Consider the following 23,765-nt stretch of genomic DNA (forward strand, 5'->3'; position numbering starts at 1 on the left):
CTTGAAATGCCACAATGGAAGAGAGAAAGATTGAAGAAAGCCCCAGATATAGCAGGAGAAAAAAAAAGTGTGTGTGTGTGTGGGGGGGGAGATTTCGGTGTGGAGAAGTGCAAGCACCACCCAGTTCCACCCTGTGTCCTTAGGTCTGGTGCAAGCAAGTTCTAAATCCTCACCATGAGGTGTTCAGTAGCATGCTACCTACTGGTTCCTTGCTGACAATCTCCCCCCCCCCCAATTGCAGGGCCACTTCTTCTCTCCTTGTAGTTGTAGGCCATCACTACCAGGCCAGCATCTTGAGCTGGGAAGCAAGCATTTACTAGATCTGCATTTGTTTAAGTCCAGAGGAAGACAAGTGCTGTGGGGGCAGGGGTCTTGCTTCTCTGTAAGCTGGGAAGGAGCATACTAAAGACCCAATGTGGGTGATGCATAAAATATGCCTCTGCTGTCACCTGTGTCATCACACCGCCAGGTGCAGGTCAGGGGGAGGTCAGAAGCAAGAGTGGCTTTGAACAGTCATGGCCCCTGCTGTCAAAATCTCCTGGCAGAGAATAAAGCTGGCGGAGAAGCCGCACTTCTGAAATAATTTGCCAGTGTGGATTGTTTTAAGCCCTCATGCCTGCCAGTAGTCTCTGCCCCTGACATTTTCCTTTTCTCTGGCATTTTGTCTTTCTAATCACAATTCAAGAATCATCTATCTAGCTGCTGATTCTCTTGCTGTCACCTCCCTTCCTGCCTTGTCCAGCTGTCCCAGAGTTAGGTGCAAAGAAAACATTAGCCCAGACCTGGTTGGCTTTAAAGGACCAATCCTGTTTTTAAAAAAAAAAAAATAATAAGTGTAAACTGTGACACTCCTACCCTAATCTCTTCTAGGACAAGTGGTAGCATCTTTGCTGTCCTGTTCCACAGTCCCCAAGATTTATTCCCCCCTCATTCCTTCCAACCTTCCCCTAATACTTCGGACAATCTCTTCTACTTGGAGACTGTGGTTTTCTGGTAAAACAGGCTCTCTACTGCTTTGGAGCTGGAGGGTCTTCAAGCATTGTGATGGTCCGGAGCTTTGGGAAGTGGAAAGATTACTGAGGCGAAATGCAAATCACCTGCCTAGTCAGAGAGTTGAGAGGCCAGTGCTGAGAAGTTCCTGAACTCTAAGCCGCAGGAGTGTTCATTACTCCAGGAGTCTGACTTCCCTCTGGGAGTCGACAACACATCACAGGGTGTGTGGCAAATAGAAAGCTCCATGAAGTAGGGGTGGGACCGAATAGGGAGATAAAGAAGCAAGATGGGGATGTCATCGACAGTAAGAAGCAGTATGGTGACAGGACAAAGCAGAAGGATTCCTGCCAAGGAATGGGCTTCATAGTCCGGGAAGAAGGCAAAAATTCTCAGCCACCAAGACATAGAGAGAGGAAACTACAATTTCTTTTAGTGTGTGGATTGCTCAGGGATCGGAACATCAGGAGAAATGGAGAGAGAGCACTTGGTGAAGTCAGTCTTAACTTTAGAGTAAGCTTCAAAAGGTAATTAAAACAGCTTGAGCTTGTATGTTTTTAGAAGATGAAGCACTATGTTATATTTCCTGTCTCTGCCCCATGCTCGAGGTGGGACCCAGAGCCTCATGTTAGGCCACCACTCTTATTGCCCGGCTATACCTTCTAACCGGACATTTTTATTTCTTTGTTAAAGATGCTTCTTATCTCCATACAGAACTCTGTATGGCCCAGGTCCTCCCACCCACCCCCACCCTGTTTCTTCCTAGAAAATGCTATCTATTCCTCTGTTCTCTCCAATTATCCACCCACCCTCCTTCCTATGGTTCTGCTTCTTCCCAGCCTTTCCCTCCAAACATCCCAAAATTATATTCTATATTTTCAAGGACCACACATTTAACATTCATGATTTCAAATTAGGAAATCAATGTTTCCCTTTACACAAGCAAGCAATGGGCAAGAGTACTCATTTTTTTTAGTTCTGTCTGATTTGTAAGTGCAGATCATATTTCTAAGGAGGTAGCAAGTTCATAGTCACACAGACAATTCTATTTTGGTCTTGATAACTCCTGATGGAATAGCCCCCAAACATCTCTGTGTATTTTTGAAGCTTTCTGGTTTTCAAATAAATGAATCTGAAAAACGATTTATGGGTAAATAATATGGTTCTGAACCATTTAAGCATAGATGAGCAGAATCCCAAATGCAAGTTGAACTTAAAAGCGACACAAGGCTCATTCTAAAATTACAGTGTAGGCAGTGAAGCCCTGGTGAATGTATTAGACCTGACTTCTCCTTTACACGGGTTTGTGTTGCTGACATTTCCCTTCGGGCTAAAACTGTGTTAAGTCAAGAATACAGTGTTGCTGAAGTCCTTACCTAATCTTGCTGGGGGCATTTGGTGACTAGCAAAATGGAGTTAAATCCAGGTATGAAATTAACTTATTTTGTGGTATTTCTCTTTAGTACTCCTAACTATCTGATGCCTTATCTAACAGTGAAATGAAACCTTCATGCATGCACTCATGTAAACACACACACACACACACACACACACATACACACACCCCACAAACACACAGCAGAGGGTAGATTTTTAATGTGAATCCAGGTAGTTCATGTGGATGTCAAAATGATGTCTCAGTGTTGAGAGGAACTGACTCTGAGTTTAAATTAAACATGCCACTCTAAAGACAAGCTTGAAAACCACCTCTGCTCTCTTCACCTGTCCAGAGAGCAATTCTCCTTGAAGAATTTGCAAGAAGATCTGGACTGGGCCCCAAGGGCACAGGGGTGAGGGGGGAGGGGAATGGAGGCATCACTTCCAGTCTGGAGATAGGGACCAGGACGGAATTACAGCTTGTAAAATAAGCCTCCATCAGTCTCCCAGGAGACAGCCAGCTTCTACTTGGGTGTTCCCTGCTTGTTAGCCTCCGTCATAATTGGTCTTTCCTCCCATCCCACTTTGTTGGTTTTCTGTGTGTGGCTTTTGGTGTGAGCGTGTTAGGTCATCAACAAATACAATGAGAGGAGGGAGCTCGAGAGACACACATGATTGTTTTAAAGAAGAAAAGAAAAGGGATAAGAGAGTGGGCAGGAAGGCTTGTGAGCAGAATGGGGAAGATGCCCCAGGATTTAGGCTTCCGCGGCAACCCCTGGAGTGACTGAGAGTATGGGAGTTTTGTGGAAAAGAGCCTAGGCACACAAGGAGCTCTGTCAGGGACACTGCTCTGTCAGTTCCTTATTCTTTTTCTCTGCTCTGATACAGAGATGCTTATTTAGAGCAGGCATTTCTCAAAAAAAAAAAAATTTTTTTTTTTAAATCCTAAGCGGGTATTTCTGTTTGGGAAGGCAGGGCACCGGCAAGTGGAGACGAAGTCCTCAAAAGCGGGCAGAAGCTCCTGGGTGGGCCAGACACAAAGGGCTCTCCACCTTTCTCCTTCCACATCTGATATTTTCCTTCATCCTGTGTCCTTCCCACACCCCATAGAGAAACACCTGTCCTAGGGTGAGACGATGTTTAAAACAGAAGAAGGAAGGAGGACAGGGAAAAAAGAAAGAAAAAAAGAAAAAGAAAACATTATTTGGTGTCTAATCTAAGGCCACTGTAGAGAGAGGTGCCTTCTTAGTCTAGGAAGGATAGATACAGCTTTTTGCTTAAAGAGGGTGGATAGAATAGGTCCTGAGACTTTGCCATCTTTGCTCACTGTCAAAAACAAAACAACTACAAAAACCTACTAGACCCAGCAAGGCAATGTCCAGAAGAAATTTAGTCGCAAACTTTTGGTGGCAGTTCCCCTTGTTTTTTGTTTGTTTGTTTGTTTTTTGTTTTTGTTTTTTAAATTCCATTTCACTAGAGCACCCCTGGCTGGCCTTGGTTACTATGGCACGGCAGCCAAGGCCAGGCCATCCCTGCCTCAGCAGACACCTCAGGTGTGAATCTTTGTTCCTTTGTCACCACAGTCTGGGTGGGCCTCCTAGGGTGGGTTTTTTGAGGAATGTAGGTGTCTGTCCTGTGAAGCAGAACTTGAGGACTATGTGTGGATCTTAGCCAGTCTGGCTGCAGAGCACCTCTGGGTCCACAATAGCTGGAGGAATAGGGGACATCCTTGGCATTCATTCTCTTTGTTACATACCTTTATTTTGCAGAGGGAGAACAGGGTCAGCCAGGGAGTCCCTGCTTTTGCATGGAGGTCTTCTGACCTGCTCCTCCAGAGAGGGAGCCTCCCCCACACCTTAGGCTTATGGGGAAGGAAAAAAAAATAGACAGTAGCTTCAAGGTACTTCCAGGTAAGTCCAGGGGCAAACGCCTTCCCCTATGCCCTATTAAGCCTTATCTTTCGCTCCACCCCCCGCATCCCACTTCCACATTAAAAGCCCCCCAAAGCACAAGGAACTGCCTTTTCTGTATAAAGCCGGGAGGAGGAAGGCGATAAAGATCGGGCGTTTAAATTGGCCATTTGAAAGATTACATCTCTTCACCGAGGGTCTTTCTTTCAAAACTCTTCACAGAATTGAGGGGCCGTGGCTAGTCCGCACCGGCTCTCAAAGGCTGGGCACCTTTTAATTCCTCCGTAGAGTGGGCTGGGCTAGGTGACCCAGCGCCATCAAAGGCTCGAGGGAAGGCCGTAGGGCGACACTCGTCTAATGACAAGTAATTGACGGATTCGAGGCCTTGCATTACCAGCGGAATGGGGAGGCATTAATTATTTAAAAACGATTAGCCTCGCCTAGAGTCGTCCGGCAGGCTTTCCCTCTCGTTCCAGGGAAGGCACCAGCCACGCTAGGCAGAGACCAGTTTGGAGCGCTACCGGTGTGTTCGAGTTGGCTTGCAGTGTCCGGAACGTGGACAAGCAGCCTGGGATACCAGGGCAACACAAAAGGGTGTGCCTAGGCCCCACTTTCGAAGATGCCCGCATAGCATCGATCCAGAGGGCCGGTTGGACCATTTCAGCATACTGGGTTCCCCATCTGCAGATGGCAATGCAACCTGGAATGGTTTCCAGTTAGGGTGATAGGGGAAACCCAACTGGGAGTGGGTTTCTTCCAATGCCTGGCATTTAAGGCAAAGACCCACGGAGAACGCGGGTTTAAGAAACAATGAGCGGGACAGATAGACAGTAGTAAAGATAGTTGTTGTTGTTTTTTTTTTTTTTTTCCTTTTTCTCCCCCAACCTCCGCCTCCACAACCACCCCACTGGTGAGCAGCGATTCCCGGGCTTTACTCTTACAAGTCAAATCGCCTATTGATGAGCCACCTCTCTGTCCCCAAAGAGGTCTTTTCTGAACCCTGTCCTCAGAACTTTAGGGTCCTGTATTTTCAGCAGGCTACAGTGGAAACTAGTGAGGTGAGGTTGGCACCTTCCTGCAGGCAGCGGAAAGAAGTGCTTGAGCCTAGTCTATCTTCCAAAGTCCTGTTCTACGACCCCTACACGCGCAAGTGCAACACTCCGGATCACGCTCCTAAAACAAGGTGCGACTGGCTTGTAATGGGACTGGGATGATAGACGACCCGCGGCACGCTTTGACTTTCTCTCCAGGACCCAGCTCGTGACCCTAGTGGCTCTCCACAGCGTAAATGCCAACGCTTCTTGCGAACTAAAGTGACTTCGCATTTAGGAAAGGCGCTTTCTCTTTCCCTGCAGGGGTTTGGAGGTGCCCTAGTCTGCCGGGATCTGGGAAACAGCATAGAACACACTCAGAGCTGTACCCTCCCTGCACTCTGTGGCCTCTGCTCCTCCTCCTCCGTATCCCCCCCAGATTCACGCACAAAACGGCGGTCCCCGACCATAGATTGTGAGGCCAAGGGCGCGCTCACGCTCCCCCACCACACGCCCATCCCAGCTCTTATGAAACTAGCAGCTCCCTGTTCGAATCTCCAGTTGGAGTGACTGCAGTGTCTGGGTTTCTCATCGCCTCGGGAACCAAACTCCGAAACTGCGAGAGTTTTAAACTCCTAGACACCTGGTTCTTCTAAGTGGCGGTGCAGTCACGAATCTCACACCCCGTGCAAAAACACAATTTCCCAACCTCCTGGGTCTTCCTGAGCTGGGTGCACCTCCCAGTCCTCTCAGAGACACACGAGCTAGCTCGACTGGGGGAGGGTAGGCGTGTGGACCCGAGTGGGGGGCGGACTCTGTGCGGGGAGCCCGGGCGTGGCCCCCGAGTGGGTGCTCTCCCTACCTGCGGTGGCCTGCGGGCAAGCGGGCGTCGGAGCGTCCTGCGCTCGGAGGGAGGCGGCGGACTGCTCCCAGCCGAGGCATCCCTGCATTTATTTGAGCTCAAACCGAGCGACTGTTGACTTTAGCACACAAAGCAAAGATTTCACTGCCCGCTAGTTTAAAAATGAATATTTTACCAAGATATCGATCAGCGTTATAAAATTCAGTTAAGTACAATGGGATCCTGGAAAAAAAAAAGAATAATAAAGGAGGGGGAGGCAATATAATATCTGTGCAAATTTGCTGAAGTGTGACGTGGCATGAAAAGTTTACCCTCCTGGAATTCGGATCTAGAATGTTTTTTTCGGTTGTTTACTGACTTTGTTTATTCACAGATCACGGTTGCTTAAACCCCAGCGCGAGGAAGGCGGCGGGCAACAGGAAGAAAAAGAGAAGGGGGGAGAGCCGCTGCACCCTGCAATGCATCGAGTTGGGGTGGAGGGAGGGATCCCTGAGCTCCTAAACTTGGAACTGGGGGGCGCGGGGGGGGGGAGCTGACGTGGTCTGCGAGGAAGACACCAGAAGGGCCGAAAAGTCTCAGAGGGCGCAGCTCCCCGACAACCTTTTTATGTATTCGCACACAGAACTATATCTTATCGGCAGGGATCAGTGGAGGGGGCGCACTAAGTAGTTTAAAACGACCCTCGAACAATGGGCGTGCGATAAGAAACATAGCAGGTTAGGGCAGCGCTTTCAGTCTCCATTGTCCCCCCACTCGGCCCCCAGCCCTGCCTCTCCGCTCCTTCGCCACAGGAGCCTTTTATGTGATAATGAAACACATTTCAGGCTGGGCTCGCGACGTGTGTGTCCTGGCCCAGCAAAGAGAAGGCCTGATTGCTGGCCGCGGCCTGCGAATCCCTCCTCCTTCAATTTCTCTTCCTTGTGCTCTGAGGAACAATGTGGCTTGTTAAAATGGGATTTTGGGGGTGGGGGTTGGGGGAAGACGCGCGCACATGCACACACACACACACACACACACACACACACACGAGCAGAGGAAGGCCAGGCCTGCGGAGGAGGGATGGAGATGAGCAAAGGGGTAGAAAGGGATCAGAGAGGAGGTCAGGCTGAGGTTCTTGTGGGACATTCCAGGTTGCAATAATTAGGCATAGCAAGATGTCGGGGCTAAGCAGCAGTCCCTTAGTAGAAACACCTCTGATGCCTGCTCGGGTTTTTAACCGACTTAATTCCTTTATGTTTCTTTCCATGGGAATGGCCCCAAAGTTAGACTGGGGGCGGGCAGGAGGGACAACTTTAAGGGCAGGAGATGCAGGTCAGCGTGAGGAGGCTCCTTTTGCAAAACAAGAACTCCTCTAGAGTTGCCTGTCAATTTGGAAAATCTGGAGAGTGGTGGAAATGATTGGTGTGGTTTTATTTTGGGTCTTTGTATTTTCCTGGAAGCTCACAAAATACCCATTCAGTCTCTGGGCCTCAAGCGTGGTTTGCCTATCGGAGCTTCCTGAGCTAACAAACAGCTTTGCCCTGGCTGGTAGAAGGGAGACACCATTCCTGAGACACTGGGATTTCACAACTTTGGAAGTCATTTGCTAAGCTGCTCAGGGCACCCTTCCATCCCTCCCTATCCCCCCACCCCCAGCATAACTTCTTAATAGAAGACTTGGAGGTTACCCTTAACTATGCAATTATACCCAATTCCAGAACAGTATTTAAAATGTTGCCCCAGATTAGGCGGCTCATCATCCCTAGCCTAGCAAGGTTTCCCAATACCTGGATAACACCTGTGAGAGTGAGACAGGCTACCCTCCAGGCACAACCTAGAGCCAGGTCATCTCAATGCCACAGGAAGGTCTAGGGGGAGGAATGCTTCAAGTAGCTGGAAGAGCCATGGACCAAAATTGGTAAATACAGTCTAGGCTCACTGACTAGAAAGGAGGCCTGATATTGAAAAACCTGTAAACTTCTGCCTTTCTAGAGCATATCCCAAGGGGCCTCAACATCAGCGCACCTCCCAGTAACTCAGGTGGAAAATTAATGTATGTGCACTCAGAGAGTGCCTTTGCTTCTGGCTTTAAAACTAAAACTACTGGACTTTAGCTGGGCTAAGAGGCACAACAGGTCTGTAATCCTAGCACTGGGGAGGCAGAGGCAGGACCAAAACCTGGTCTTTAAAATGCTTCCTTCCCAGGCCAGTCAGGGCCATTTAAGGAGACCTTCTCTCCAATCTCTGCACCTTAATAAAAATAGTAGTATGAATAAAGATGCTGGGATGGTCCATCAAGAATGTATGTGTTCTGCCATGTTTAGTAATATTAACTTCAAAAATTAAAAAGTGACCATGAGCAATGTTGTTGTGTTGACTGCTGAAGTCACTGCATCAGTTAGGGGTTGTCTCCCATACACTCTGAAAAGCATTTAAGGAGGAAAGATGGAGGTGTGACTAGGTGGACAAACATAAGGAGGAAAACGAAACAGTGGCTCTAACAGGACAATTGAGTCAATTACGATATTTAAATAAAATGTTGGGTAAGCAGCAATATTGACCCCCTGTCTCCCACAAGCCCCGCCCCCCTTAACGAACTCCCATATCCTTGCAATAACTAATAAGTTCGTTTAATTTTGAGAGAGAGAGAGAGAGAGAGAGGGAGAGGGAGAGGGAGAGGGAGAGGGAGAGGGAGAGAGAGAGAGGAGAAGAAAGGATCCAAGGGATAAAATCGGCAATAACACTTTAATATAGATTTGTGGAATTCTGGCCATTCTAGCCAGAACACACATTTATAAGCCATAAATAAAGCACGCAGAAACCATAAATTAAATCAGACCCGAGACCTGGATTTCACCATGTCCAGAATGGGATGTGTTTCTCTCCTTTCTCCTGGTCCCTTACACCAGACTCTTACATTTTTTTTCCTCTTTTAAACATCAGTACAACCCTCTGGTTTTCTGTTAAAACTACATGGTTTTACACCAAGTCACTCACAAAAGTTTTTTTTGTTTGTTTGTTTGGTTTTTTTTAAAGTCAGACTTTTCTGCAACAACAGCAATAGAGAACAACAACAAAAATCAAACTCTGCAGATGTCTTGAGAAGCAGTAGTCTACATAGAGGAGACCAAAGGCTCCTTTAAAACAAGTTTATATGTATACATATATATTTCCATTCCCTTCCCTATTTAGAATGACAGATCACTGTGGCCCATCTATTTAGGGACACAGACAGGTGAGACTGCTCCCTTGGGGCCTGAAGTGTGGTGGCTACTTTTCCTCAAAGCTCTCCCAAAGTCTCCACTCAGCCTCTCATTTCCCTTGTACCCAGTGACCAGAGCTAGCAGGGCCTGAAAGCCATCTTCTTAGGACGAGTTCATAATAGGCCTGGAGTACACTCCTTGGTAGTAGGAAGTGTCTGCAGCCAGGGGTGAGGCATCCAGGCCCGCTTTGTTCGTGACTGGGCCCATGGCCAAGCTGCCTGGCATGGGGGAACCATAGCCCCCTGGGTAGTGCATGACCTGTTCGTAGGCCTTGAGGTCCATTTTGTGGGGTTGATGGTGGTGGTGGCTGTGGTGATGTTGCTGCTCGGACGACATGAGGTTGTTGATAGAGAAGGGGTGGTTGAAGGCGTAATGGTGCTCGGGCTTCAGGTGGGCCTCTGGTGGCAGGCCTGGGTGGTGAGGTGGGCCCAGCAGGTGGGCTGCAGCCTGCTGCTGCTGCCCAGGCGAGGGCGCCGGCTCAGGAGGACTCAGCGCAGAGGCAGGTGCTCCCTTCAGCTCGCTCAGGCCACCTCGCTTGTGCTCCTGACACGGAGAAGCGCTGGAATGGGGGGACTCGGTGCCCGCCGGAGTCTCGGAGGCCGAGCCCGCGGCCTCCCCGAGCTGAGCCTGAGAGGCCTGGGACCCAGGAGCGGTCTTCTTGCCTCCGCCACTGGCCGCACCCGCGGCTTCCTTCAGCGCCAGTTGCTTCTCACACTTGAAGCGCTTCTGGCGGCGCAGGTAGCAGCCGTTCTCGAACATGTTGCCGGAGTCTGGGTGCAGGGTCCAGAAGGAGCCCTTGCCAGGCTTGTCTGGCGAGCGGGGCACCTTGAGAAAGCAGTCGTTGAAGGAGAGAGAGTGGCGGATGGAGTTCTGCCAGCGCTGCTGGTTCTGCCGGTAGAAAGGGAAGAGGTCCATGATCCACTGATAGATCTCGCTCAGCGTCAGCATCTTGTTGGGGCTCTGCTGGATGGCCATGGTGATGAGTGAGATGTACGAGTAGGGAGGCTTGGCGTGTGTGTAGCTGCGTCGGTACGTCTTGGGGTCCCGAGCGCGGCTCAGGCCGGCCTGCCCGTACATGGGGCTCATCGAGTTCATGTTGGCGTAGGGGGCAAGACCACCCATGGCCCCGGCCGCCTGTCCCCCGAGCGGGCTTAGACTCGGACTCAGGTGAGGTCCCATGCCCGCCACGCTGGCCGCCCCGGCTGAGCCGCTCATGCCCGCCATGGCACCGGCGCCCGGGGACATGCCAGCTAGCGACGGGCTCATTCCAGTGCCCACATAGGATGACATGTTCATGGAGCCCGCGCTCATGTTGCCGGAACCGCCGCCCATGGCAGCCGCGGACATGCTCATGTATGTGTTCATGCCATTCATCCCCAGGCTGGCGTTCATGTTGCTCACGGAAGAGTAGCCCTGCAGACAGAGCCCGGGGAGGAGACAGGTTAGCACCTAGGCTGAGCTTGCCCGATCTTCCCACCCACCCACCAGTTGGACCCAGTCCCCCGCAATTCGTGCAAGCCTCTGGAATCTCTTGCTTTCCCTGGATCCCAGTGCACCAACACCAAGTCCCCTGGGCCCCAGAGAGCTGGAAAAGTGATCGCCCTAGGGCCAGCGGGGGCCTGAGGCTCAGCCTCGCCCAGATTCTAGAACTTCAGTGTCCTGGACCATCACCAACTCAGGCGCCCCAAATGTATTTTACTTTCCCTAGGGGCTCCTCAAATCAGCTGGCCAGCACACTGAGTCAGCACCGAGGCCGGAAATCTCCGTTGCTACCCCTGGTAGCCAAAAGCTACCTTTGGAACGTCACTGGGGCAGTCTCAATTGAAAATCATCTCAGTGTCCTCTATTCTGGGGTTTCGTACCGGGACCCCACTCCTTAGTCACAGGAGAGTGAAGCGCAGTGCCTGCACTGAGTCCGGGAGCAGCTGGAGGCATCGCGTGGAGGAATAAGGAAGGGACCGCCAACTCGGCTAGGAACTGTTATTGTCCCGGCTTCGTAGCGACAAACTTTTTTTCTCTTTGTCCACTTGTCTTTGATTCTTTGCCTGCACCTCTGTCCCCAACTCCTACCCACCTTCTCTTCCCCAGCTCCCCACCCCCTCGCCAGCCGACCTCCCACCCCTCCCCAGCCGCGCGCTGCCAAACATAACTCTGTTAGGATAGTGCGTGGCTCGGCCACGAAGAGGATTTGGAGGCGCCGCAAGTCAATATTTGATCACAAAGTTAATATTATCTCAAGGCTAACAGTGTGTCGTATAAAAAAGAGACCCATTTGAGTAGAAGGAGGGCGGAAAAGGCGGCTGTCCAGGAAGGCTAGAGGTGGGGGGGGCGGGTACCGGTGAAGGGAGCGTGCGGAGGCTGGGGACGCGGAGATAGCTGTCACCCTACTTCTCCCTGGCCAAGGCAAGAGCTTACCTCGGGCTCCGCGTAGTAGCTGCTCCAGTCGGATGGCTCGTGCCCTTCCATCTTCACTGCTCCCAGCATACTGGAAGCCGAGTGCATGGCGGTTTAAAATTTAACAGCCACAACAAACGACCAGCAATCAGCCCCCACCCCCACCCTCTTAAAAAAAAAAAAAGTCAGCAATGGCACCGTCCCCTCCCTCCCGCCCTCTCTCGCGCTCCCCCTCTCTCCCTCTCTGGACTCCACTTCCTCTCTCTCTCCCGCGGCCTGCCGCGGGAGGTAGCTGGGAGTGGGCGGGAAGGTGGCTGGCGGAGGAGGGGGCCGAAGAACCCTGGAGGCCGGAACCCGAGACTCGCCGTCGGGCGTGCACTCTGTTGCCGCGCTCCCGGGGCTGCCGGTGCAGGCTGAGGCTGGCAGTGTCGAGCTGCCGGGAGGCGGCGGGAAGCTAGCGGCGCGGGGGCGGGCGGGGGGGAGAGCGAGAGGAGGGGGAGGAGGAGGAGGAGGAGGAGGAGGAGGAGGTGTGGACCGCGCAGCGGACAAGTGCCGCAATGACGTGAGCGGCTGGTGATATAGCGCGGTGCGCTGGCGCGGGCCTCCAATCCCCAGACCCCGGGCAGCCCATTTGAATAATCAGCTCACACTTAGGTGAGAGGAAGCCAGGGCTAGCGCTCCGCACCTGCCGCTGCGCGCCCTGAGCTAGCCCATCTCCCGCTGTCCCCGGCACTCCCAAGACCCCGACCTGCAAGCAGGCGTGCTGGCGCCCTGGTGGAGTCCTTTCCTTTAGGTCCACGGGGAGTCTTCCGTGGACCCAGAGACCTGGGATCAAGCCACCCTTGGAGAAACTCAGGTCTCCTGCTCCCGCCCCGCCCCTCCTCATCGCCCCAAGCACCGGGTTCGTCAATCCGAAGGCTCGTACTGCCTTGGTGGCCTGCAAAGCGAGGCAAGCCAGATTTATTTATCTCGGGTTTCCTCCCTTTTAGTTCACATTCCCTGTCAAAACAACAAGCAGGTGACAGCCAATTTGCAAAGCGTTGTCCTATTTAGAAAATCTGTGTACACACCTTTAACTCGCTGGCCGCTGCTCCGGAGGCCCCTCCCCGTTACAGTTAAGTCCCGGGGCGGCCTCAGGAGGCGCGTAGGACTCGCGTGGTCTGGCCGCCCTGGTTGTCAGTTACCTCAGTCCTTTTCCTGGCTACCCACCTCAGTCGGCCCAGAGAGCCCCGTTTAGCTCCAGCCAATACCCGAGAGGCAGCGATTTGCCTCTGGCATGAGGGCCTCGGTGTTTCAAGGTTACTTTTCAGTTAAATCCAAGGTGCCCAAAGCATTTCGTAACTAAAACAAACAGGGCAGTAGGTGGGGGTAGGGCAGGAGAAAAAAATCAATAATGGGCCTTATGGGATGACTTCAGGAGGATCTGTGTTCTCTGCCTGCAGAAACCAGGACTGTCTTATAAAAATTGAAATTTTCAGTTTCTTTTCTCTTTAGCTTCTAGGTGTTAAAAAGTGTCATTTGAACGTGTTGTCTTATGCCTTTGAGGCAGAGGCAGGAGGATCTCAGAGAAGACTAGGTTGACCTAGTCTATAGAGTGAGTTTCAAGACAGCCGGGCTACATAGAGAAACCTTGTCTCCCCAAACAAAACAAACCTGAAAACAACAGAATATGTCATTTATATTGTTAGTTACCAAGACCAAGACTAAGGTAAGCCTAGATTTTGGAGTGGAGGGTCTTGCAGGCGTTTTTATGTGGACAGTCTTTCTTGGTTCTGAAAATGTGACTAGGATGTAGGGATACAGTCCCAAACTCTCGGAGATGGAGAAAATAGGAAATAGTTGGCCCAAATCCAGGTGTCCAGAATTTCGTGTGGTAGAAAAAGAGTACTAGAGGTGGCATAGAGGGTGTAGAAGAAGAGTACATAGAAGTGGCAGGTACTGAGGTGCTTTGAGCATGGAAGCCTGAATGAGGATCAGATTGGAGGGTAAAGAAAGAGGTCAGCATCCTTTTGGACTGAAGACGCAGCATCATCAGTGCCCTTTGCTGCCGAAACGCACATAGTATGGACAGATAAGGTATTAATATGCCATCTGAAGCAATGCAGAGCATGAGTCCCTCAAAGGCAAGGCCTGTTTTCCCGCTGAAGGTGAATCTGACATGTTTACCTAGTGAACACAGGGAACCCAGAGAGATCAGATCCTCCAGCATCTTCCCCAGGACCCCACAAGGATGACCGCAGACTTGAAAAAGAGGGGTGCACATGTGGTTTATAGATGCAGCTATTTTTCAAAATTAAAGCAAAAAATGCAGGCACCCAACTGCCCCCCCCAAGAGAGACACAGAGAAACACAGAAAGACAGTCCCACTCCCCACCAGAGAGAGAGAGAGAGAGAGAGAGAGAGAGAGAGAGAGAGAGAGAGAGAGAGAGCGTGAGCGAGCTCCATCCCCAGAGAGAGAAAGGCAGACAGAGACAGAGACAGCCTTCTAGTTCTGTCTAGAGATCTTACATGTCGAAGTACAGTACACGCGCTCGCACACACACACAAGGACAGTTCTCTCAGGAAGTGAAACTCAAGATATCAACATTCCGGTTTATTCTGTCAGTCGGTCTGTCCCTCTGTGTCTGTCAGTTGGTCTATTCCACCACCCCTCTCTGTTAAATGCCAGGGTGTTTGTTTGTAAGCTTGTGGGCTGCACAACTGATTGTGCTCCCAGCTGAAATTTGGTCCCAGAAATTATTGCACGTGTAAAATTAGTTACCAAGCTCTGGGAGAGTGTGTCCGCGGAGCAAAGCATGCTTCTCTCAGATCTGAGAATTCCTACCGTCTCCTCAGACACTGTACGTGCTCAGATCTCGGGGATAGCTGGGAGCGCTAACATCCAACTTCCACAGTGACAGGGCGCCCCCTGTCGGCCGCGAGGATTTCGGGGTCAACCCCAGTCCGGTCTTTTAGCTTTTGGAATACTAATCGCGCGCCAACTCCTGTCCCTGGGAACCTTCTTCTGGCCCCATCTCCACCCGAGTGCACCACGTGGAAGTCCCTGAAATTGTGAACAAGGCCAAACCCGCGTCTACTCTCCTAGCTCCGAGAAAGGGTGGGTCTGCGCATGACGCCACCTGGAACATTGAAGTAGTGGTGTCAGCGACCATCCCAGCACCACTGGCCCCTGGCATTCAGTGACCAGCCGGGGAGCGGGGCGCTCGTAGATTTCCCAGCGAGCGGAAACATTCTGGCAGCCCGGGGTCTCTCCCTAGGCCTCCAGCTTTGCAGGCTCTCGCTCTCGTTGGCGCGTACGCTGGTCCTCCCCGGAGCCGCCGTGATTTCTAAAGGTTTATTCAGAGCCCTGGCACCAGAACTTCAAGCTGGAATGCTGCAAACTGCCCCAGGTGCCTCTCTCCAGGAAAAAGTTCTCGGGAGCTCCCGCTGCACACAGATGTAGCTCTGATCCCGGACAGTCTAAACCTCACCTGGGGCCGAGCCATACAAAGCGTTCCTTTGCCTGCTCCCTCCCTTTCGTCCTTTCTTCAGTCCAGCACCGCAGCGACAGTGTAAAGCCTCTTTACAAATGACCACTGGTCTCCTAGGTTTGTTTGTTTTTTATTCTAGAAGTAGCGCTGGCGGCAATAGGGGCCCCTCTGATTTGGCCTCAAATATTGGCTATCTCTGCTGTCGCTGGAGAGAGACTGAGATCCAGTGTCCCTTAGCAAAACTGCTCCCCAGAGTTTCTGTCAATGAAACTAGCTGAAGAGCACATCAATAAACAGAACTCAGTTTCCCTACTTAACGCTGTGCAATTCTCTAGTTGAATCCAAAATCTCAATGCAGAATATAGTATGTCAAAGGTAACACTTCATTTTTTGTGGGTGTGGTGTTGTTTCTGAAATGTATTTATTTATTTTTAATTTAATTTTATTTTTAATTTATTTTTTACACTCCATATTCCATTGCCCACTCTCCCCACCCACCCTCTGACTGCTCCACATCCCACACCCCCTTCCCACCCCAGCCCGTCTCCATGTGGATGCCCCCACCCCCTACCCCACATGACTTCTAAACTGGGGCCTCCAGTCTCTTGAGGGTTAGATGCATCATCTCTGAATGAACACAAGACCCGATGTCCTCTACTGTATATGTGTTGGGGGCCTCATATTAGCTGGTGTGTGCTGCCTGTTTGGTGGTCCAGTGTTGGAGAGATTCCGGGGATCCAGGGTAATTGAGACTGCTGGTCCTCCTATAGGATCACCCTTCTCCTCAGCTTCTTCCAGCCTTCCCTAATTCAACAACAGGGTTCAGCTACTTCTGTCCATTGGTTGGGTGCAAATATCTGCATCTGACTCTTTCAGCTGCTTGTTGGGTCTTTCAGAGGGTTCTGAAATTTATTTTTTAAAACCAGAACCCGCCCCAGGGTTTGTCTGTCTAGCATTTGTGCACACCCTCAAATACTCCTGTGCTTGTGTGTGTCTCTGTGTGTGTGTGTGTGTTTTGAGAGAATCGAAACTCTTGTCCATGGGGAGTACTAACACATCACCATAGGATATTTACATGTGGGAATGAAGGAAAGAGTTAATAGGCTGCATGCGTTTGTAAAAACACAGAAAAATGCCTATAAAAGTGAGGTGGGAAACAAAAGTAAGATTTTAATTTTAATAAGCCATGTTGTCTCTTGTGGCAGGATTTATGGGAAAGAAGGAACAGGTATGAAATAATTGTAAGATGAGTATGATCCTGTGACTGGATTGGGGATGTAACTCCGTGGGAGAGTGTGCTTTGTGTGAGCATGGCCTTGCTTTCATTTTCTTCCATCAAAACCAAAACCAAAACCAAATCAAAACCAAAATAAAACTGGATTTCGTTTGGGTGGTAGAACTATGTCTTCAGTGTATACTTTTCTGCAGTACAGCAACACTATTTTGTATATTGTTTATGTTCCATCCTCTTTTATTATGTTATGGATACCTAACACAGCAAGGTTATTAACTCTCATGTTAAGGATATCTTTAAAAAATAATTTGTATAGATAGTCACCCACTTCTCATTCTGGAACAATGAAAAAAGCCATCATTCAAACTGATTCTGATTTTGCTAAAACTGGGTTTCTTTTTCTTGTTGGTATCAGCCTATGGACTCTGCCCTTCTGAGAGAGGAAATGCAGAGCTATTGATGGCAATCACAGGGGGCATTCCCAGCAGGGTTCCACTGCAGAGCAGGGGACAGAAGACAAGGTTCAGCTGAATTCAGCACACGCCCCCCCCCCCCAATTTAATGCATTGTAGAGCTTGTTTGGAAGTCTGGGTTTTAGTTATGAAGGTTTGTCATTTATAGGCTGTCCTAGAAATTGAGAAACGCAATTGCAGACTCCTCTCTCATCTGCTTTGCTCAATACAGATGGCCAGTGTTCTGCCCACTTGGGTTGAGAAGTTGAGGAATATTTCTGAGAAATGCTTAACATCCTGTCCACAATTCTTGCACTTTTAGCATGTTTCTGGTATGTGAAGCACTTATAGCAGAATTAAAATAATTGCAAGAGATGAAAATAAAAGATGACAACTCGTGGTAGCAATAACAACAGAGAAGTGTGAGGAGGAAAGTCTCTGCTGAGGGATGCTTAAAGTAGACACACCTACATCTGCGACCCTGGGAGCTTCTATATTCATTTGCATGCTGTTCTTGGGAGAAATAACTGATATTCCTGCCAACCAGATAAATGGTGAACTTCATGAAAGATAGCAGTCCAGAGAAGCCACTCACAGACTCTGAGCATTTCTTTTCTCTGTGTTACTTGGGTAGCAGATTTGGAGGGAATTCCATTGGATCTGCGGAACCACTGACCACCTGTGGAGTAAGCAAATGTCTTACCAATATATAAGAAGCAGTGAGGCATTGAGCAATGTGGAGAGCTGGCACAAGGCAGCAAGGCCTGGGGTTCAAATGTGAGGCTTGGGCAGTGGTCTTAGCTTCTTAGTTTCCATTTCAAAGTCAACCAGGGGCTTGATATAAACACAGAATAGCTCCATACAATTTGTTTCAATATTAACAGTGACAATGGAGGTGGGGTTATATATCCTTACCCATTTGGCAAATCTATTTCTGATGGTATATATACAGGGAATGCCATGTTTATAGAGGTGACCAATCCTGATTCCTTTGTTTACTCCCCTTCTCTCTCCTATCAGAAATTCCAACCTCTTACTATTTTCATGTTTCTTTCCAACAGTGATCCTAGAACTTTCAAGCAGGGAAAAAAATCTACATTCCTCCATTCAAAACTAGTCCTTCAGTGGGAAAAATATAGATTAAAATCCAAGGTGATGGGTTCTACCCATTTTGACCAAAATCAGTAGGACCAGCAGGAAAAACAAGGGCTCAGTTCTCCTGTAGAGAATGCAATAGCAGATCAGATCTCACACCAACTGGCAACACAAAGAGCACTGCCATCTCCAAGTCTGCCCCCTCACCATAGATCCATGGAACAGATGCTACATTACTGGCTACTGATGTTTATTAGGGTGTTGGGTGTTTTTTTTGGGGGGGGGAGGTTGTTTGTTCTTGTGAGGTTTTTGTTACTGTATAGTTCTTTGGTTATGGTGGTCAAGGAGGTGGTGCTATGGGCTGTTGTGCATGTACTCTACCATTGAGGACTCCTCGCCTTGAATTCTGGCTTGAGGTAGGATGAGGTAGGGGTGGTATTGGCTTGGAAATCTTGTCAGGTCTAACACATGCTGTTTGTTTGTTTGTTTGTTTGTTTGTTTGTTTTTCCTTCCTTCAAGACAGGGTCTCTTAGCCTTGGCTGTTCTGAAACTATACTATATGATCTAGGCTGACCTTGAACTCAGAAATCTGCCTACCTCTGCCTCCCAAGTGCTAGGATTAAAGGTGAAGATGAAACTGCACATATGTGTACAGATGTGCACATATGCTACATATGTGCCGGTGTGAGGACTTAGCTCCAGCCCATGTATACTCTTTGGTTGATGGTTCAGTCTCTGGCTGCAATGTGAGAGGATTGTGCCTAGACCTGCAGAGACTTGCTTTGCCAGATTGTGTTGGTTGGGGGGGGGGCTCCCCCTTCTCAGAGGAAAAGAGGAGGTGGGATGGAGGAAGAGCTGTGTGAGGAAGGGACTGGGATGGGTGTGTGTGTGCTGCGATCGGGGATGTAAAGTGAATAAACAAATAAGTTAAGGAAAGAAAGGATTTGTGACCCATGTGTCTATATTAGCTGTTTCAGTTGGACTTGTCAAAATAATTCCAACCTTCTCATGAAAGCTACTAAGGGGTCTCAGTACCCTACTGGCACTGAGCTAATTAACCAGGGTTGGGACGCACATACCCCTTAACCTTTTATGTGCACAGGAATCCCCTGGGGATCTTGTTAAAATGCAGATTTTGCTTCAGCAGGTAGATTTTGCATTCCTTCCAGATGGGCAGAGCTGCCGGTCCTCTGGCCACAGGTGGTCTCAGCCAATGGGACCATTTATCTCACTATTCCTACTGTCAGACCTGAGCAGGTGGTGATGGAGATGTCACACTAAAATGAGAACTGGAGGCCCCTCTTCAATTTCTGCCAGGCCTCTGGTACCTGCACTCCTGCCTTTCTATGAGCCTCCCTCCCTTCACTGCCACGACTGAGGGCTGCAGGCCACCATAGGACCAGGGACTGTGGCCATAGCTCCTAGGCATCCAGGCTCCTGCAGCAAGTGTTGCAAAGCAAAGCTCCCCCGCAGTGCATTGTTAGCTCGCCCACAGCCCACTACCACCTGGGAGTGTTTCCCGGAGACAGGGACCTCCCTGGTTGACCGGAGAGGCTGGGCTCTATGGCAATTATCAGTTCACAACACTGATAGGTCATTTCCAAGTATGGAGAAAGAGCAAAAGCAAAGCCTCCGCAGAGAGACCCCTTTATCTTATTGCTCTGTAAGGAAGATGCCTAGGGAATCCAGGTGGGTCCTGGGTGGCGGTCTGACCCTGAGCCCAGGTCAAAAGCTCTAATCCTCATCTGAATATACGGTTAAGAACCAAAATACAAGGATCAAAAGGATGAGAAAGTGACCAGACAAAGCCTGTTTTTTAGGTTTTCAGTGAAGTTTGCCTCTTCACCCTGGAAGAATCCCAGGCCTCTTTTGAAGGCCTGGGACTATGAATGCTCTTCACGATGATATTGGCACTGCTAGGCAATGTGTGAGAAAAGAGCTGAGAACCACTTCGACTGAATTCCTAGACTTCACGGTGAATTCCCATCGACCTTGGCATACCGTTCAAATATTTTCTAACATGTACAACAAGAGAGACTAGTTTATGAATTAAATCTGAAGTCTCAGAGGTGAGAAAAATGGAAGGTGTCAGCCCGCTGTTGACTTTTATCGAGCTGCGGTATGCTATCCCTGATAGCGGTAACACTATCTTTCCATTGTGAAAATTTGAATGAAGCATTCCCTCTGGAAAGAGTGCCTTCCATGTGTCAGAACCTCCATAAGGGGAGCAAAACACCTTTCTGTGGGCAGATTCTTATTTATACAATGCTTTTATATGCACGAGGAGGACTAATGCAAACTAAGGAGGAGTTTAAAACAGTGACTTCATCTGTAGAGTTGGATTAGGGTTAATAAAGCCAGGAAATCTATGTTGAAGATATTTAGAGGTGGAACTCGGCAGGAAATGTAAACTTATTTATAAGCAGTCTTTTTCATGTCCGATTATTACATCACTCAGGAGGACATTTCTCTTGGTCTGAGGGGGGCCTGACTGGTCACACAGATGTTAGAGGGGAAGCGAGATGTAAGTCCTGGGTCATATCCATCAGAGAAGGTTCTGTGGCAATGTCTATGCTTTCAAAATCCCCAGGGTTTAGCTACACCTTTTAAATGGGAAACATGCATTCATCCTTCCAAATCTCCAAGTCAGGTGCTAAATGGATGCTCATTGTAGAGTACCCCTGGCTGGCCTGGTGGGAGTCTAAGACTGGGCGCCTATGCCTCATAGTCAGACCAACACGACTTTATTCTTTGTCATCTTTCATTCTTTCCTCTCCTGGCATGTTAAATTTGGAAATAAATTCTTTTCATCATTTTCATTCCCGTATTCCTCCTCTCAAACACTAAGGCTCTTTCTAGGAAGCTGTATCGTCATGCACTGTTTTAAAGAATGATATAAATGTTTACAAAATCAGAGAAAGATCAGTATTTTATTTTACACTATTTTTAAAAGTATATTATATGCTATATATAACTAGACATAATAAATACATTATATAATATAAACTACAGGTTATCACATATAAGATATGTAATGAATCTATACAATATATTATTTATTATAATAATTACTATATAATATATTATTTACTTATTATTATTGTTGTTACTTATTTTATATTTGGTGCTCTGGATGGAACCACAAGGCTTGTGCATACCAGACAAGTTCAGTGCTGTTAAGCTCTGCTCCCATAACCATTTTGTAATGAAATGTTAAATAGTCACAGAAAATGATTAATTTGATTTTAGGAATAACAAACTCTGTCACTACATAGCAAAATTCTGAAGTTTACATGCCAAAGTGTCAACCCTGACAGGCCCAGAAGTTTAGCCTTGGGAAGAATGGGGGAGAGCTCACACTATTTATTTTATGTCTGGCCACTTTCTCTACTTGCATCTTCTGTTTTGTAAACAAAATCAGAGAAATGTGACCTGTGCCCCTGATTAGCTACTATTCGCACATACGTATTTCTGGTCTTAATTAATCAAAACCTACCCTGAAGAGTCTTGCTTCAGTGAAAATGAACAAGCCTTTCTCTGGAGAAACATTATTTCTATTTTTAGGACCAGAAACCAGATCAGAAGCATACAGGCTGAGAAAAGTTAGGTGGGGAAAAATGAACAGGAGTTAGTAAGTCTGACCCACTTTTAGAAAGGAGAAGTGGATGGCTGGGACAGCTTAAAGAACCAGGAGCCTTGGCTCTCATTGTCTGTGGTTCTCAGGAAGCAAGGCAATTGAAGTGCAGGCTCTATGTGATGTCAGTTAATTAATATTTATGACTGCAGAGTGAGGGCTTTGGGGCCTCTCCATCTTCCCATTTCATGCTGCATGGTGGGAGAGCCTTCCAGTAATAACAGCTTGAATTTGACAGTGGCTCTTCTCATTGTTTTTTTTTTGTTGTTGTTGTTGTTGTTTGTTTTGTTTGTTTGTTTGTGTGTGTGTGTGCGTATGCACATTTGCTAGTGCATGTGAATATTTTTGTTGCCTTTGTTGTTGAATATCTGGAGGAAAATTTTTATTCCTCCACTACCCCTGCCCTCTAAGCAGAAGAAAGACAAAGAGCAAGGTATGAGCACAGTGTTAGCTTTGGAGATAGCTGTATGGCTCAGTTGAGTGTTTCTGGCTAGAACTCGTGTCTGTAGATATTCATTCTTTGGAACAGAGTTGGTGAGATAATATGCCTTCCCAAGATGAGGCATACAGGTGGAAAGTTGGTTCTGTGTGCTAGTAAGTGATGGATGGAATACATGCATCCTGGAATGCATCCAGGACAGATGCATACAATTGTGATATACAAACACATTCTTTACTTGTGTGCACTAGCTTATGTTGGATAGAACCAGCTTACAACAAATTCTAGACCAGTGCTTTTCAAACTTCCGTTGATGAAACTTCTCTTGATTATCTACGTTTTGCGTTGTGACAGCAAATTGTTTCACTAGACTTAATAAACATAAGGGAAAGAAAGATGGGATACATGTTGCTATTGGTATTATGTGGCAAAGACACGTAGTCTTAAATATATCTATTTCTGTTATAAATGTATGTTTGCATCAGAATTTGAAATCCATTTCCTTATTGGGGGTGTGATCCTTAAAGCCTAAGAAACTCCATACACTGAGAGGTGAGAGTGCATTAGTTCTTCTTGCAAAGACGCTTCATGTTTTTCATTTATAAGACAAATAATGGTAGAAGCCATTGATGCCGGTAAAGATGGAATGAAGATAAGGTTCACAACACAGCTTAGTTCATTGTCTGACATATTGAGAACTCACGGATGACATGTTTTCTCTCCTATACAAGATCTCTACATGTGGCACGGAGCTAAAATACACTATATTCTACAATTTGTTCAACAAGAACTAAAACAACCTCATTTGATCAAAATGCCACTACCTATTTGAAAAGAGTCTCATTGTGGATAACATAAAAGCTGTGCTGAGGGCTGGTGGAATGGCTCAGTGGGTAAGAGCACCCGACTGCTCTTCCGAAGGTCGAGAGTTCAAATCCCAGCAACCACATGGTGGCTTACAACCATCCACAACGAGATCTGGCGCCCTCTTCTGGAGTGTCTGAAGACAACTACAGTGTACTTATATATAATAAATAAATAAATCTTAAAAAAAAAAAAAAAAAAAAGCTGTGCTGAGACCTGGGCTGAAGACAGCTTCAGGATTAGCAAAGAAGTTATGAGGTAGCCCCGATCTTCAATTCCATTGCTTTCCTTATCTGAAGACAACTACAGAGTACTTATATATAATAAATAAATAAATCTTAAAAAAAAAAAAAAAAAAAAGCTGTGCTGAGACCTGGGCTGAAGACAGCTTCAGGATTAGCAAAGAAGTTATGAGGTAGCCCCGATCTTCAATTCCATTGCTTTCCTTATGATTGAAGTTTAAATTCAACATTTTTTTTCTGACAGTAGCTTTCAACCCCCTCCTCTTTCCCACTCTTTCTAAAATTTTCACTGTGTTGTACAGTGCCTTCTTGCTATTCCTGAGGTCATATGGTCTTAGAATACCAGGTGTCTGAATGTTTTAGCAGCGCCTCTTCTCAGTCTTTGCCTGTTTGCAACTCTCCCATATAGCCAACAACCTTTAAGGGATGCTTTTTAGAGGGCATGAATCTGCAAGAAACCTCCTTCATCCACCTTTCTAGAAGGCCCTTCAGCTACCAGAGTCACCTGACTTTATTTCTCATGTCAAGT

The 23,765-nt window shown here is 48.0% G+C and overlaps 1 protein-coding gene across 6 annotated transcripts; it reads right to left on the reverse strand.

Moving 5' to 3' along the window:
* Nucleotides 1–8,875: 8,875 nt before the first annotated feature.
* Foxa2 (forkhead box A2) lies at nt 8,876–13,137 on the reverse strand. 6 transcript variants are annotated; one of them, XM_021149892.2, is made up of 3 exons: nt 12,877–13,137; nt 11,828–11,897; nt 8,876–10,825 (listed from the first exon to the last, which is right to left on the reverse strand). In XM_021149892.2, the coding sequence occupies exons 2-3, from the start codon at nt 11,894–11,896 to the stop codon at nt 9,515–9,517; spliced, it is 1,380 nt and encodes a 459-aa protein (XP_021005551.1). In that variant the 5' UTR covers nt 11,897; nt 12,877–13,137; the 3' UTR covers nt 8,876–9,514. The 6 variants fall into 6 exon arrangements, with proteins under 6 accessions (XP_021005551.1, XP_021005558.1, XP_029340407.1 ...); XM_021149899.2 differs by lacking the exon at nt 12,877–13,137 and adding an exon at nt 12,555–12,870; XM_029484547.1 differs by lacking the exon at nt 11,828–11,897.
* Between the last annotated feature and the right edge of the window lie 10,628 nt (nt 13,138–23,765).

This window comes from Mus caroli, chromosome 2, assembly GCF_900094665.2.
Source record: "Mus caroli chromosome 2, CAROLI_EIJ_v1.1, whole genome shotgun sequence".
Lineage (NCBI taxonomy): Eukaryota > Metazoa > Chordata > Mammalia > Rodentia > Muridae > Mus > Mus caroli.